Source organism: Protopterus annectens, chromosome 10.part0, assembly GCF_019279795.1.
Source record: "Protopterus annectens isolate FY-2018-M chromosome 10.part0, PAN1.0, whole genome shotgun sequence".
In the NCBI taxonomy this organism is placed as follows: Eukaryota; Metazoa; Chordata; order Ceratodontiformes; family Protopteridae; genus Protopterus; species Protopterus annectens.
The window spans coordinates 1151073364-1151087811 of NC_056744.1; the positions used below are offsets into that span (position 1 = coordinate 1151073364).

Genomic DNA, 14448 nt, shown 5'->3' on the forward strand with positions numbered 1-14448 from the left:
CTTTGGTAGGCGGGTAAATATGTCAAAAATAAACCCAAACATAAGAACATCAGCAAATAGTTTTAAAACAAATACACCGCCCCATACACTGGTACGGAGTGAAGGGAATACTTAAGTTTACATACAAAACCGGTTTTCCCTTGCCTTCCGAGCTACTAAGATGTTTACACCGTGTCCAAAACCAAATTTCAACAGTCTGTGTGCGAGCGTGTATTTATTTCACGTCATGCGACAGTTCAGATTAGGACGTACGTACCGTTACCCATTGTAACGTCAGTGGGCGGAGTTAATTGAGTGGCCCGTCGTCGATTGAGGGCACTATTGATGGGCAGTCGTACATGTTTTCAATGACAGTTAACCTGGCGACATCGAAGATCGCAAACTCACGGTCACCAGATGCGCAGTAGCAAACCTCACCTCGTACCCAACATTACGGTCACGTCGCTGAACACCCCCAACTGATTAGTGATTCAGGCTACTTGGCCGCATGAATATTCACCCTTAAGTTAACATTTAACCCTTAAGGAAACGGCAACGCTATAGTCGCATTAACATTGTAATACTTCGCAGCACAATTACACTTCATTAACTTTGGAAACAAACAAGTACAGATGAACTGAAAACACGCCACGCAATTAAACAAGCACTATGTTGCTAGCATAAAACATATTAGTCAGTGATGGTAGTAAGCCCTACTTAAGCATAATTCCATTTTCCATCCATGATTTGCTTTCTAAACTACTTATTGAACTAAATGTTATTGTATATTTTGCTTCTGTAAATCTTATACGACATCCCATTTAATCGAAGAAAGAAACATGTCCCTTCTAAGAAACCGTAGAAAACGCCAATTCTTGAAACAAAACGGCCTAAGCATAGAACGGAATGTTTACTAACTGTACTATGGGACGGATTTGTTTGCCGCACTAAACCTCTTGTCCGAGAGTTCGATGTTATACTTCCGCTAGTATGGCTTCCTAAGTAACTAGGACTATTTGGAGAGAGTTAGATTAACTTGTTACTCATATCTTTTTTGCTGTATTCCATTGCATTTACCGGGCAGCTAGGTGGAATAATAAGTAGTGGGGTGTTGTGTCTGGTTTGGGACTGAATATCCGAGGCGGCACCTGTGCAATGTCCGTTATAGACAAAATTTTACAGTTGTCTTTAAACTTCCTGCTGGGCCTTACTTGGGATACCAAACTTCTGAAGCGGTGGGCACTGCCACTGCATTAGGCGGCTCCTCTGCAACATCGTGTAGTAAGCAGTCCTTTTCTGATCCGATGGTGTAGGAGCAAGCTACAGTTGTGTGTATAGGTCAGATTTTGCTTGATGTACAAATGGAAGGGGATAGTCCATGTTTATTTATTCTTGAGTTTGTTTTAGGAGTTTTGTTTACCAACATTCGCAGTTAGCACTCGTAAATAAATCTTACGTTTTCGGTGTAAATCGGTAGCAGTTATTTTGTAATAGTTTTTTTTGTCAAATTGTAATCAAATTGTGTTAAGTTGGTTCTCGAAATATGCTTTAAGACGTTCCTTGATTTTTTTAAAAACTCTTCCAGTCTTTGGTTTACATGCTTGGGATATAAATATTTGTAAATGTGTTTGTCTGTAGCCATGTGGAAGATTTTTGCCTTGTTCTTGACCCAAGTGACTGTTTAAGTGTCAGTCATTCAATGCAGTTGCCTTGGCATTACTGCCTGAGGTCAGGCACAGTACGCTGCATGTTGAGTCTTCTACAGTCTTGAATCATTCCCTCAATGGATACTCTTTTCAGACCTAATGTATTTTCAAATTATGGTGCTGCCCCCTTGGAGAAATTTGGTGGCTATTTTCATTTCCCTATGTCATTTTATCTTGCCCCTCTGTCATTTGAGGCTTTTGGGCATTTTTGGGTGGTGAGGGCGCAGTTAGGTGTAGGATCATCTGCCACTGTTTACCATGTGAATTCTGGTGTGGATGCAGCAGTGAAAGCATTTCAGCTGGATACAGAAAGTGGAGAATATGGTTTTCATAAGGAGAGACAGGCACTCGAAGCCTTGCAGGGCCACAGAAATATAGGTAAATAATTATTGTTATGAGCTATTTTAAGCCTACACAAATTGTGTATTAAATTTGTATCAGTTGTGTAGGTTAAATATTCTGAGCATTAATTCAAATGTGAAATATTCTGTTTTACAAAACAAGAAGAAGAGAGAACATCTAGTTGGAAATTCTGAGCTCTCTCCCTTTTGATGAGCTTTGGGTAATGTTACTGTAATTTTTGTATGCAGTTGCTGTCACTATGGTTGTGCTGGATAAGTTTTATTCACTGTGTTTTGAGATGTTGTTTATAGTACGTCCACAAGATCCTGTAGTTTTTTTATACATGATGAATATTGGTATGATGAATATTGGTATGTTTGTGCCATTCAGCCACTTTCCGTTTGCAGATATGAAATAACAGATTCATAGGTAAGTATTAAATTAGCTGATTCTGTGGGCAGTTTAAAGGTTAGCCATTTTCCTTCAGAAGAGACTCAAACCCTGTACTTTGTCTCTGTAATAAACTCTCCTTAATTGCTACTCCAACCCCTAACCCCATTTATCTTTGTTATTGATGCTGTCAATGCTTGCCTTTTAGTCTGCATTCTCTCTCTGAGCTCAAGATTACTTTAAATTAATTTAAATAGGTATTGAAAATATCACTCTATATATTGCAGGTATATATTGTGTTTTATTCGGTCACTGTGTATATATTGTCTTATCAATTGCCTTTATACCCTCTTAAGCCAACTATGATATTCACTTTGTACATAATGTACGTATATATTGTTTTTTGTCATTCACTCTGTATATGATGTTATGTATCAATTGTCCCCCCCCCCCCCCAGGCTGAGACTGAAATGGGTCCAGTGGGATCACTTCCTCTGCCCTGATTTAACAAATTCAAAATAAATAGAAAAAAAGGAGGGGAGACGTGTCTAAAGTGATGTCCTTAAATTCACCGCTGCAAAATTCATTACAAATGGGGATTCCCTGCTGTGAAGCCCAACGATTGGCCAGTTTTCCAAAGTCTACCATTGCTTTAAGGTACGCTGAACATCACCTACACACTCCTTGTGTAGGATAGGGCATAAAGGTGATGCTCAGGCGTACCAACTTCAGAACTTCTTTGCTGCCAGTCTGAATGCTGTTTTAACCATCAGTCTGTTACCTCAGTTTTTTTTTTTTACTGTTCTGTCTGTTGGCGTTCCTGTGCTTATTTCTGTTTGCTGGAGTCCTCATGGTTACAGTTAAGTACCCAGTTGGGTTTTTTGGTTACTTTTCAGTTTGTTTTGTGCTGCTTGGGGTTCATGTCATCCAGGAAGGGTAAATGCCAGTGTGGGAGACTGATTCCCCATAAAGACCACCATGATGTTTCTTTTTGCCTAAGTACTGCTCACGACCATATGCCCTGTTCAGTTTGTCAAGCATTTGTCCCCAAAACTCTTTGTAGTAGGCTTTCTTCCTTTTCATTGTATCTTGAAAACCAGCTTCTTGCTGCAGATACTATGGATGGAATTTCCTGCCCTAAGGGTTAGCAGTCAGGGAAGAAGAAGGTGCATAAGGTAAGCTGGAATCTTCCGCTGTCCAGCCTCTGCCAGGAGTTTCTCCCGAGGTTATTATGAACCCAGAGGGCTTGCCAGATTCTTCTACCGCGTCTGGGTTGGAGGCCAGTGGAGATCTGGCTTTGCAGGTGTCCGTTTTGGGCATTCAGAGGGAACCACTGTTGACTGTTTCGTAGTGGTCTATGGGGGTTCCGCAGTTTCTCTTTAGGGAAGAGGTTCCAACTACGGTTGTGGACTGCCATCCTGTGTCTGGGCCTTTTCAGGTTTCTAGGATGGCTGTCCCCTTAAAAAAAAGAGACAGAAAACTAATCATGTTTCTTCTGCTCGTAGGGATCCACAAAGTGAGTGGCAGGCCTGTACTTGGGGGTTATTTAATGCTTTGCTGTCGTTGAGGCCTCCTCAAGGGGTTTCATTTCCTGCTCCTACTTGGTCCTCCTCTTCCTCTAAAAGGCCCAGAGAATTGCATTCTTTTGAGGTGGATTCTGATGATGACTTCCTTGCTTATTCTATCCAGATTCCTTCTCCTTCTCCTTTAGACTGTGGATCTGAGGAGGAGGATTCTCATACCCTAGATAATCCTTCTGAGGAAATTTCCTTTGGGACATGATCTTTAGGATGATGGAATTATCTTTGGGACATTATCTCTAGGATGATGGAATTTTTTAAGTGGGATTGTGCCCAGGTTTTGGATATCCATAAGAGGTACTATGAGTTCTTGCAGATTGAATCTCCTAAACCTCCAGCCATTCCTTCTGTCTTGCCTGCTTTATTGGATGTTTTTTCCACTGCCTCTAAAGAGCCGGATTCTTTGCCCCCTGCTCCCAGGAAGTCTGATAGGTTTTATAGGGTGCCTGAGGGTTGTTCTTTTTGTTTAAATGTTCTGCTGCTAAACCCCTCTGTGGTGTCTGTAGTCTCTGATAAGCCATCTCAGTTGCTTCCTTCATCCAAGTTAATGCCTTCTGACAGACACTAGAACCATGGATAGGCTGGATAAGAAGGTTTATACTTCGGCTGCCCTAGCATTTAGGGCTATTTAATTATCAGACCCATATCTCTAGGTATATCTTGGCTCTTCTTTCTCAGGCTTGTCAGATTCTTTCAGACGCTGAGAGTAAATCTTCAGCTCTTTCCTTGCTTGGGACTTCCTCTCAGGTAGTTCATCATTCTATCAAATGTAGTTGTGATGCAGCAGATGCCTCTTCTAGGGCTGCTGCTTCTGGCTCAGTTCTGAGGAGATATTCCATGGCTTCAACTTCGACCTTTGTCTGTGATATTAAGGCTAAGTTGATGGATGCTCCTCTGGATAATACTCTTTTGTTTGATAGGCTGCTGGTTTATTTAAGTCTCTTCAGGACAACGGGAAGGCTTTACAGGAGCTTAAGCATGTCTTTTTTTCTTCTGTGTCTAAAGTTCAGCTAAATTACCCCTCTAAACCAGCCTTTATTCGTAGGCAGTCTCACCCTCCTTCTAAACGTAAAAAGGGTCCTAAACGGACGACTCCTGCTAAGGCCAGTCAGACTGCATGGATTCTTAAGCCTTCCTTTCCTGAAAAACCAGGTGCTGTCTGACTGTCCACCTGTTCACAGCCACATTCCTGTTCGCAACCACATTCCTCTTTCTCTTCACCTTTCTCTTTGGCTCTGAATCACCTGGGATTCTTGGGTTCTGTCAGTCATTCAGCAAGGGTACTTCATGGTCTGTGTTCATCACCCTCCTTTTATGAGCTTTCCTCAGTCTCCTCGGGAACAGCTTCCTTTTTTCTCAGAGGCTCTTCAAGTCCTCTTGTCTCAGGGTACTATTCGAGAGGTGCCTGTGTCCCAAAGGGGGAAATGGTTTTATTCAAGAATGTTTTGTAGTGCCCAGAAAAGAAGGTACTTGGAGACCTATTGTAGACCTCTCCCATATAAACACCTTTCTGAAGGTGTCTTCTTTTCTGATGTTGTCCCTTCAGTCCGTTTTTTCTCTCTTGCTCCCTCAGGCCTTTTTGGTGTCTCTGGACCTCATTGATGCTTATCTCCATATTCCGATCCATCCTCTCTTCAGGAGATTTTTGCATTTCTCTGTTGCTTCCTGGCATTTTCAGTTCTGTGCTTTGCCCTTTGGCCTTTCTGCTGCCCCAAGGGTGTTCACCAAATGCCTTGCTTCTGTGACTGCCTTTTGCAGGCATCAAGGGATCCAAATCTTTCCTTATTTGGACGACCTACTGATTCAGGCTTCTTCTCCAGAGGTCCTTTTGCAAAGTCTTCATTTTACCATGTTTCTTCTTCAGAGCTTGGGGTTCACAATAAACTTTAAAAAGTCTTCCCTGACTCCTCCTTAGGATCATGCCTTTCTGGGTTGAAGGTTTCAAACAGTGCCAGTGCTGGAATCCCTGCCTCCTCCAAAGGCGTTGACTTTCATTTCTTTCTTTCAAACTCTTCTTCCCCTGACCTTCATTACAGCCAGGGAGTTTCTGAGAGCTCTGGGGTTCATGGCTTCCAACATTCCGATGCTCCCTCTCGCCAAACTCCACATGAGGAAGTTCCAGTGGTTTCTGAAGTCGGTGTGGCTTCAGCATGCGCATCCTCTAGACTTTCCTATTCCTCTTCTCCCGTGTCTCAAGAAAGAACTTCTGTGGTGGATTCAGCAGTTGTCTCTGAATCCAGGGCTCCCTTTTCAGCTTCCTCTTCCTTCTCTCAGGATCTATTTACAGATGCTTCAGATGTGGGATGGGGAGCAACGTTTGGCTCCCTGAGGGTTCTGGGAGTGTGGTCGCCTCATCAGCGGAAGGATTACATCAAAGAGATGAAGGCTCTTGTGCTGCTGTTCAGGCATTTCATCCTCTCTTCTCTGCGGGGCCTCTCAAGGTATTTACAGACAATACTGCAGTCATGTGGTATATCAACAAACAGGGAGGTACGAGATTTTACTGTCTTTGTCGGCTGGCACTTCTGGTACAGGATCTGGCTATCTAATATTGAGTGACTCTTCAGGCAGTGTACATTCCTTCAGATCGGAACGTTGTGGCAGACACTCTGAGCAGGTCCGTCACTCAATCCCAGCGAATGGATGCTTCACAGGGATATGTTTCTGGACATTGCTCACCAGTGGAGTACTCAAGTAGATCTCTTTGCATCCCCTCTGAACAGACAACATCCTCTGTTTTGTGCCAGAATCCCAGGTCCTCTGGTATGGAAGGTGGACGCCCTCTCATTTTATTGGAAAGGGATGTTTCTTTATGCATTCCCTCCCCTTCCTCTCATTCAGAGAGTCCTGTTCAAGATTTATCAGGATGCTGCTAAAATCTTGTTGGTGACTCCCTTTTGGCTGCGATAGCACTGGTTCCCTCTACTTCTGCATCTGGCCAGGGGCAGTCATTATAAGTTACTTCACAGGGTGGATCTCCTCACACAAGACAAGGGGTCGCTTATCCATCCCCACCTGTCCACACTTCAACTGACATTGTGGGTGATAGGGTTTTGATTCCTCATAGACACCGTTTTTCTGAGGATGTGCTGCAGGTCCTGCAGGAGGCCAAGAAACCTACTACTAGGAAATCCTACTTATCTGAATGGAATAGGTTTTCTGTTTGGTGTCTTTCTCGTGACTGGACCCACTTTCCGTGGATGTTCATTTGGTTCTCTCTTATTTGTAAGTTGCTCAATGCTGGTTTGGCCTATTCTTCTGTTAAGGCCCACTTATCAGCTCTTTCTTCTTGTCTGCCTTTAACTCCCCCGTTGGCTTCTAGATTTGAGGCTGAGCAGTTTCTTAAAGACGTCCCAGGAAGCCTGTCCCTCCCCAATGGGATCTTTAATTTTGTTCTGGAAAAATTGACTTGGGCTCCTTTTGAGCCTGCTACTTCAGCTTCCTTGCAACATTGTTCTTGGAAGACGGTTCTTTTGTTAGCTCTTACTTCTGCCAGACTGGTGTCTGAGTTGCAAGCCTTTATGCCTTGTCCACCTTTTTTGATATTTCATGAGGACAGGGTGTCCTTACATACTAACCCTTCTTTCATGTCTAAGGTGGTTAATGAATAAGGTGGTTAATGAATTGTCACTTAATCAGTCTATTAATTTGCCTACTTTTTTCCCCTCTCCACAATCTGACAATGAGAGGGTGCTGCATACCTTAGATGTGCATAGACAGCTCAGATTTTATTTGGCTAAAATCGAAAATCTCACCAGTTATTTGTTTCTTTTCATCCTAGGTCTTTAGTTTTGGCTGTTTCCAAGCAAACTATTTCCACTTGGATTTCAAGGGCTATTTCCTTTTGTTACACTTTTCATGGTGATGGCCTTCCTTCTTCTGTGAAGGCTCATTCCACTAGTGCTGTGGCTTCTTCTGGTGCTTTTTTCAAAGGCTTGGACACTAATTAATTGTATTCTTGAAGCTGCTACCTGGACTTCTGTGCATACCTTTACCAAACATAATGTTGGATGGTATCTCCAGGCCTAGAGCTGGTTTTGCTACTGCCATTCTTCATGGCCTCTTGGAGGGCTCTGCTGCTTCCTCCTCCCACGTTTCTTCTTGAGCTTTGGCACTCTCCCATTTGTAATGAATACTGCAGCGGTGAATGTAAGGACATAGTACAGTTGTGTAAAGTCTTACCATAATAGTAGATGTCCTTGACTTCACTGCTGCAATATTCACTCCCTCCCTCCCCCTGGTCTTTTTTCCTTTCTGGATGTGCATGTTCTCCTTGGGCTGCTCTTCCTACTGGGGCAATCAGTTCTGAGGATGGTACGCCTGAGCGTCACCTTTATGCCGTACCCTAAGTGACGTTCAGTGTATCTTAAAGCAACAGTAGACTTTGGTAAACTGGCCGGTCAGTGGGCTTCACAGCAGGGAATCCCCATTTGTAATGAATACTGCAGCGGTGAAGGCTAGGGCATCTACTGTTATGTAAAATCTTACCATAACTGTACTTTATTCTTTGATGAATTACATAATGGTTAATAGTAAACTACAAAGGCATAAGGTTTTAGGGGTAATTGCTCTTTTGATAAGGACTTAATGCTTCTTTTTGTCTAGGGCTCTGTAAGGAACATTTTAGTTTCTAGTGTAAGTTTAGAATAGTCTTACCAGTAATAGCAACTGATTTTGCATTTCTTGTGAGGTACTGAGCATTGATTTTTCCACCTGTTGTTAAGCAGATTAAAACCATAAGAATGCCCTTAACATAGTTGCTCATTGTGACCTAAGAATGGCAATAGCCATGAGATCCATGGACATATAAATAATACATTCATGCAAAGCTTGTGAATATATTTAAAATTCCAAGAGAGTTTGGCAGATTATTTTGCTTACGTGTACTTTGGTCATTGGATAAATACTGTTGGTTAGGGACTGTTGATAGGCCCAAATCATACCACAGATAAGGGTATAGCAGTGCTCTCAAAAGTATCAACCCACAGACTTGATGTGGCTTGCAGAAACATAGTATATGGGTTATAAGGGGATAAGTTCACAGTAGGTAGCTTAGTTCCAGCGTTTGCTGCTCTTACTGATGATGACTGCTTTATTTTCCAGTCTGTCAGTTTTTATATGTAGTGTAGTATTGAACCACTAACATAACAGAACGAGCTGGGCTGATACAGCACATAAGTTTAGCATTCCAGTCACTGGTACTTTTTATGCATTTTGTCACATCATTCAGGACACAGAATTGAAATCAGATGAGGGCTAGCTGGTTTGGTCATCTGTGGTTGTAGTAAACTTTAGTTTATATTTATTTTAGATGAAATAGGTCTGTTTAGCCATTAAAAAGTAAATGGGCACTGTGAAAATGAAGAATGCAGGTACATGTGTTTCTGGTTATACTGGCAGAACATGCATGCAGGGTGACAGTAAAATGAGCAGAATCATTAATCATAGTTTAATTTTTATTTGTTTCCACTATGTGCAATTAGTAAAAACTGAAATATTTATGTGTTTAAAAATTGAGAACCACATATAAGATGCAATGGGAGTACTTTAGGGTATATGGAATGTTTTTTTTTGGTTTCCGCATATGTTTTTGGAAAGTAAAATAATTGGTTTTAAGTTTGTACGTTTTTTTTTTTTTGGTCAGAGAAAATTCGGTACTTTTCTGTTAAACCCCTACCACACATTTTAGGAACTGTACTGGTGCCTTTTGGCTTATTTCTTTCCCCACGGCTTTGGATCGATAGTACACGTTCTATTTCCCAAACTGTCTATTGTTATCTTCTTTCAAGTGTTGTCCCCTTTGCCGTAAATCTCTGTTGGTGATGACTCCTGCTTACAGTTATGAAGAGAAGATGTCACCCAATCCCAATGGATATAACGGTTACAATCACACCTGCTTTCATGGTAGACTGTAGGTTATCTGCAAGTCAGACAGATGACACTGCTTTCAAGTAGTGTATTAAGTACTAAACTTTTGTATTACAGCCTACCTTTCTGTGCAGCTGCAAGGTTGACATTTTCTGAGTCTGATTGTCATGTTATCTGTTCTATAAGTTCATTTGAAAATGGCTTAATAGCGAGCATGAGATTTAGGAGTAGGACAACTTTCTATATTAGCAACCGAGATTTATGTCTGTTATTCTTAATACAAAAAAAATCGTGCATGCTAATACAAAATATGCTTGTTATGTTAACTTTAGAAATGAAATAGTGTAACATTAAAAAACAGTCAGTCATTGTAGCTGATTTGTCTCAATTTTTGGCTGTATCCCTGATTCTTGAGCAAACAAGTGGAGAGCTCTGACCTGCAGCATTTGCTCGCATTTGGTTTACTGATTCCATCTAACGACATGTGACTTTATGAAAAGGACAGTAGTGTTTAGTATAAATATTGAGATTGGGCTTTGAATATATTTAGCATTTTCCATATCCTCTATTTTATGTGAGGAAATGTTTAACACATAGAACGTCACCAAGCGTTCTCCGATCATAAAGTTGAGGAAGTACTGCCTTATTGCCACGTTCGTAAAATTCCCAACTGTCAGTCGTAGCAAATTGCAGAAATAAATTGTGTTGGCATAATTTGTATTGAGGCACTTTAAATTTAACATTCAGAGTTCAACAATAAAGTCGATTTCATCCGCATTGCTAAAATACTCTTGCCAAATATGTCTTAAAAAAATATAGACTTCTTCTTCTTCTTTTTTTTTTTTTTTTTTGTGCTAAGGCTGATAAACTATAGCTTAGAATGCATGACCCTAAAGACAGTTGGCAATAGCTCCTAAAGTGCATGGTAAGGGTTTAACAGAAAAGTACCGAAAATTCTTTTATTTTCTCAATTGTTTTTATTGAAAATTTTGACAACAAAACGATCTATGATAATAGACATGCTATGAAACAAATATACTTGTCTAAAAGAACAATACTAAAGAACAGCTAAAGTAACTATTTACAATAGTGTCTGCTATAAAACAAAGCTTTTTAAGGTTCTTGGCGCGTCTCCTAGAATATTAGTAAAGAAAGGTAAAGAGTATAGGATGGAAGAGTATAGTGAGTAGTAAATGGAGTTGGACAGAGGGAGGTGACTGGAGAATAAATTTGTTAGTGTGTTATAGGGAAGGGTTTATTTAATGCATTTTTATTGATTGTGTCACCCTGAGGTAGTAAGTAAGAGTAGACCATCTACTGATAAAGCTGTGGTATGTTTAGGAGTATAAAACTGTATTCAGTCTAGGACAGGATATTTAGCATTCATGTCATACTTGTGTTTTAAATTCCTAAAATATGAGAAGTTAAGTTGTAATATTTGGACTGAATTTTGTCATGTGAAGCACATTAGGCATAACAACTTTCTTGTGGGTTATAGCACTACTAAGTTTTAGGGAAGGGTTGGACAGTTACTTGGGGGGGGGGGCACAGTAGTACTGGACTATATTAAAACACTGAATATAAATAGGTGTAACTATAAAAAAGTCTGGCTTCGCCTGTCGAATGAGTATATAGCATGCTTCTGATATAACAAAAATGTTACTTGTTGCTTATTTTTATTTTTCTTCATTCTTTTGGTTTGAAAAAAAATGTTAGGGCTTCTTAGAATAAAATTGTACAGTAGTTGGCAGGCATGCAGGGCAATGGTAAGCCTACAAGGAGTATAGGACTGCATGGGGAAAGGCTTTGAATACTGTGCATTTATATAAAAGGAAAGAATAGGTGATTAAATGGATGGTCTATATTACTGTCATTGTGTTTTTTTTCCAGGGGGTAGTATAAGGAATAGGCTTTAAGAGTACAGCTAGGAACAGGGAAGCTTGGGTGCAGCCCTGAAGGAGGTTTATGTCAGATTAATTTGAGCAAATAGCCCTGAGGGAGATTTGTCAGGTTTGTTTATTTTTTACAATTGGATAATTGGGTAAATGAGCTAGCCTTCTGACATTTTTCAGTCATGACCTGGGTACAGAAATGCAAAAAAAAAAAAATACCAATTGATGAATATGTTATGACAATGTCACAGTTTTAACAAACCATATCACAGCACTAATACAAAGCATTGAAATGTACATGGCTAAATGCGTATGTTACAGTTATTTGTATAAGGCAGTTACACTGCTATGTATCTACAAAAGGATGGCATCTCTGGCTAATGTCTCATTAGAACACTTCACCTAACTTGAGTAACTCTACTAGGCCAACCAATCATAGTACTGTACCCAATTATGACTGTTAATGTACTGCTCTGCTCATCTCATCTCTCCAGGAGTTAGGGAAAACTGCCCCAGCAATGTTGTGCTTTCCATAAGCAACTAAAACCAGGAGAAGACATATTGTAAATCAATTTGTTATCCTTCTCCACTATAGCGAGCATCATCTGCTCTCACAGCCTTATTTTACATCTCTCTGTTTTTACTCTGATAGTGAATCTATCACATGAATCCTAAACTTAGGGATATCTTCTAAAATGTAATATTATATTGTAGAGAATGAATGTATCCTGTCTGTTAATTAAAATGTATGTCAAAGTCTCTTCTATGGAAATTGTATGTCAAGAGTCTGTCCTTAAAACTATGTTTTGTAAAAAAAAAAAAAAAAAATTGTTCTCTTGGAGCTTTTCTCCCCAGGCCTCCACTGAAAATGGACTTGTAATCCAGTTGGACTCCCGGTCAACAAATAAAATAAAAATAAAATAATAAATACATTTCATTAACATATTGCAAACTATTGCACAATATATTGGTATTGTATAGACAAATTGTATTGTAACCACTGACTAGTGTCTAGAAAGCAGGTCCAGTTCGATCCTTTACATAATGGTTGCTTAAGTTGTGTTTTGAAAGATCCTGGTGTTCCATGTCTTATGTCTGTGGGTAAGGAAGTCGGCATGCCACTCACAATTCTTTTAAGGGCTTTTTCCCCATTTGCAACTTTGAATCTAGTTTGGGCAAGAGTGATTGTGACTTTTTTGCCATGTCTAAGGGAGCACTTTGGTTCCTTGATTTGAGTGAATATGTTTTCACAGAGAGAGAGCGAGAGTTTTTTTTTTTTTTTTTTGTGGGGGGGGGGGGGTAGTTAAATCAAAAGGTGCTTCAACAAAGTATTAGTTTAAGGGTGTGCGCACTTATGCAACCAGCTTAATTGTATATTTTTTATTGTTTATATTTTTCTCCTAACAGATTTGTTTTTCAACTTTTATTTACTTTATTGAGAGCTTTACTGAAGTTGCATCCCAAAGTGCATTCATAGGTTCATAGGTTCATACTAGGCTATCTGCCCGAGGGCATTTACAAGCCTAGCCCATCGTTTTGTGGCTTACGCCACCCCTTTAGTATGGGGAACTATACCCATTATTTTGCTGTGCCTCTGTCGAGCAGTGACACTGAGGTAATCCCTGGGGTATATCTGCGATCTCCCATCCATTGGTCAAGTTTTCTCTTGAACAAGGCCAGCGAGGTGCTCTGCCTCACATGTACCGGGATTTTGTTCCACAGCATAGGGAGTCTTTGGGTGATGAATCTATCCCTCCAGCACGTCCTATTAATAGCCGTGTCGAGGTTTAAGTCTCCGCCCTTGTGGCTCTGATGGATCTAGACTTTTTGAGGTGAAGCATATTCATCAAATCTGGGTTTGACATGGCCTTGTATGTTAGGCAAAGGTCACCTCTGAGCAAGCGGTAAGCGACTGAATAGAGCTGGAGTTCTTTCAGTCGGGCAGCATAGGACAGATTTTTGAGACCCTTTATCCTTTTGGTGAGGAACTTTTGTGGCCTCTCCAGCTGCTGCAAGTGTCGGGTCAGATACATCCCGAATGGGGCATTGTACTCAATCATTGGTCTGATGAGTGATGAGTAAAGGGAGACTATGACCTCCCTTGATCTAGATGAGAATCCCTTCATGATAAGGTGGGCAATGTAGAAGGTCTTCCTAACTACTTTAGCTACATGGGTGTCGAATGACAGACTACTATCAACCTGGGTCCCCAGGTCCCTGATAACTTCTTCTGTGCTCAGTGGATTGCCACCTATTTGGTAGCTAGGGGTAACCTTGTTTTTCCCAAAGGGTATGACTATGCATTTTTTGGCATTTAACTTCAGGCCGTGGCTCTGGCACCAGTTATCCGTTTCTGTGAGACCCTTCTGAAGGATATCTGTGTCAGATGTGTTTTCTACTATGGCCCAGTTTGCAGTCATCTGCAAACTTTGTCAGCCATAACCCTCCTGTGTTTGCTTGTACTTGGAAAAGTAGATGCCAAACAAGAGTGGGCCCAGGACTGAGCCCTGTGGGACACCACTTGTGACAGGTTTTGAGTCTGACATGGCGCCAGCAACTCTGACCCTGTGGGTTCTGTCACTCAGCCAGTTTGCAACCCATCTTGTGATGTATGGGTTAACATTTAAGCTGATGAGTTTTTCAATGATACCCGAGTGGGGTATTGTATCGAAGGCCTTAGCCAGATCGAGG

At 40.9% G+C, this 14448-nt stretch overlaps 1 protein-coding gene across 4 annotated transcripts in view; it reads left to right on the forward strand.

Moving 5' to 3' along the window:
* The first annotated feature begins 300 nt into the window (after positions 1–300).
* The window catches only part of UHMK1 (U2AF homology motif kinase 1), a 512108-nt gene continuing 497960 nt past the window's right edge, over positions 301–14448 (forward strand). For all 4 annotated transcript variants that reach the window (XM_044085882.1, XM_044085883.1, XM_044085884.1 and 1 more), the window contains exon 1: positions 301–2063. In XM_044085882.1, the coding sequence (XP_043941817.1) occupies positions 1763–2063 (301 nt within the window). In that variant the 5' untranslated portion in view covers positions 301–1762. The remainder of the gene's footprint in view (positions 2064–14448) is intronic.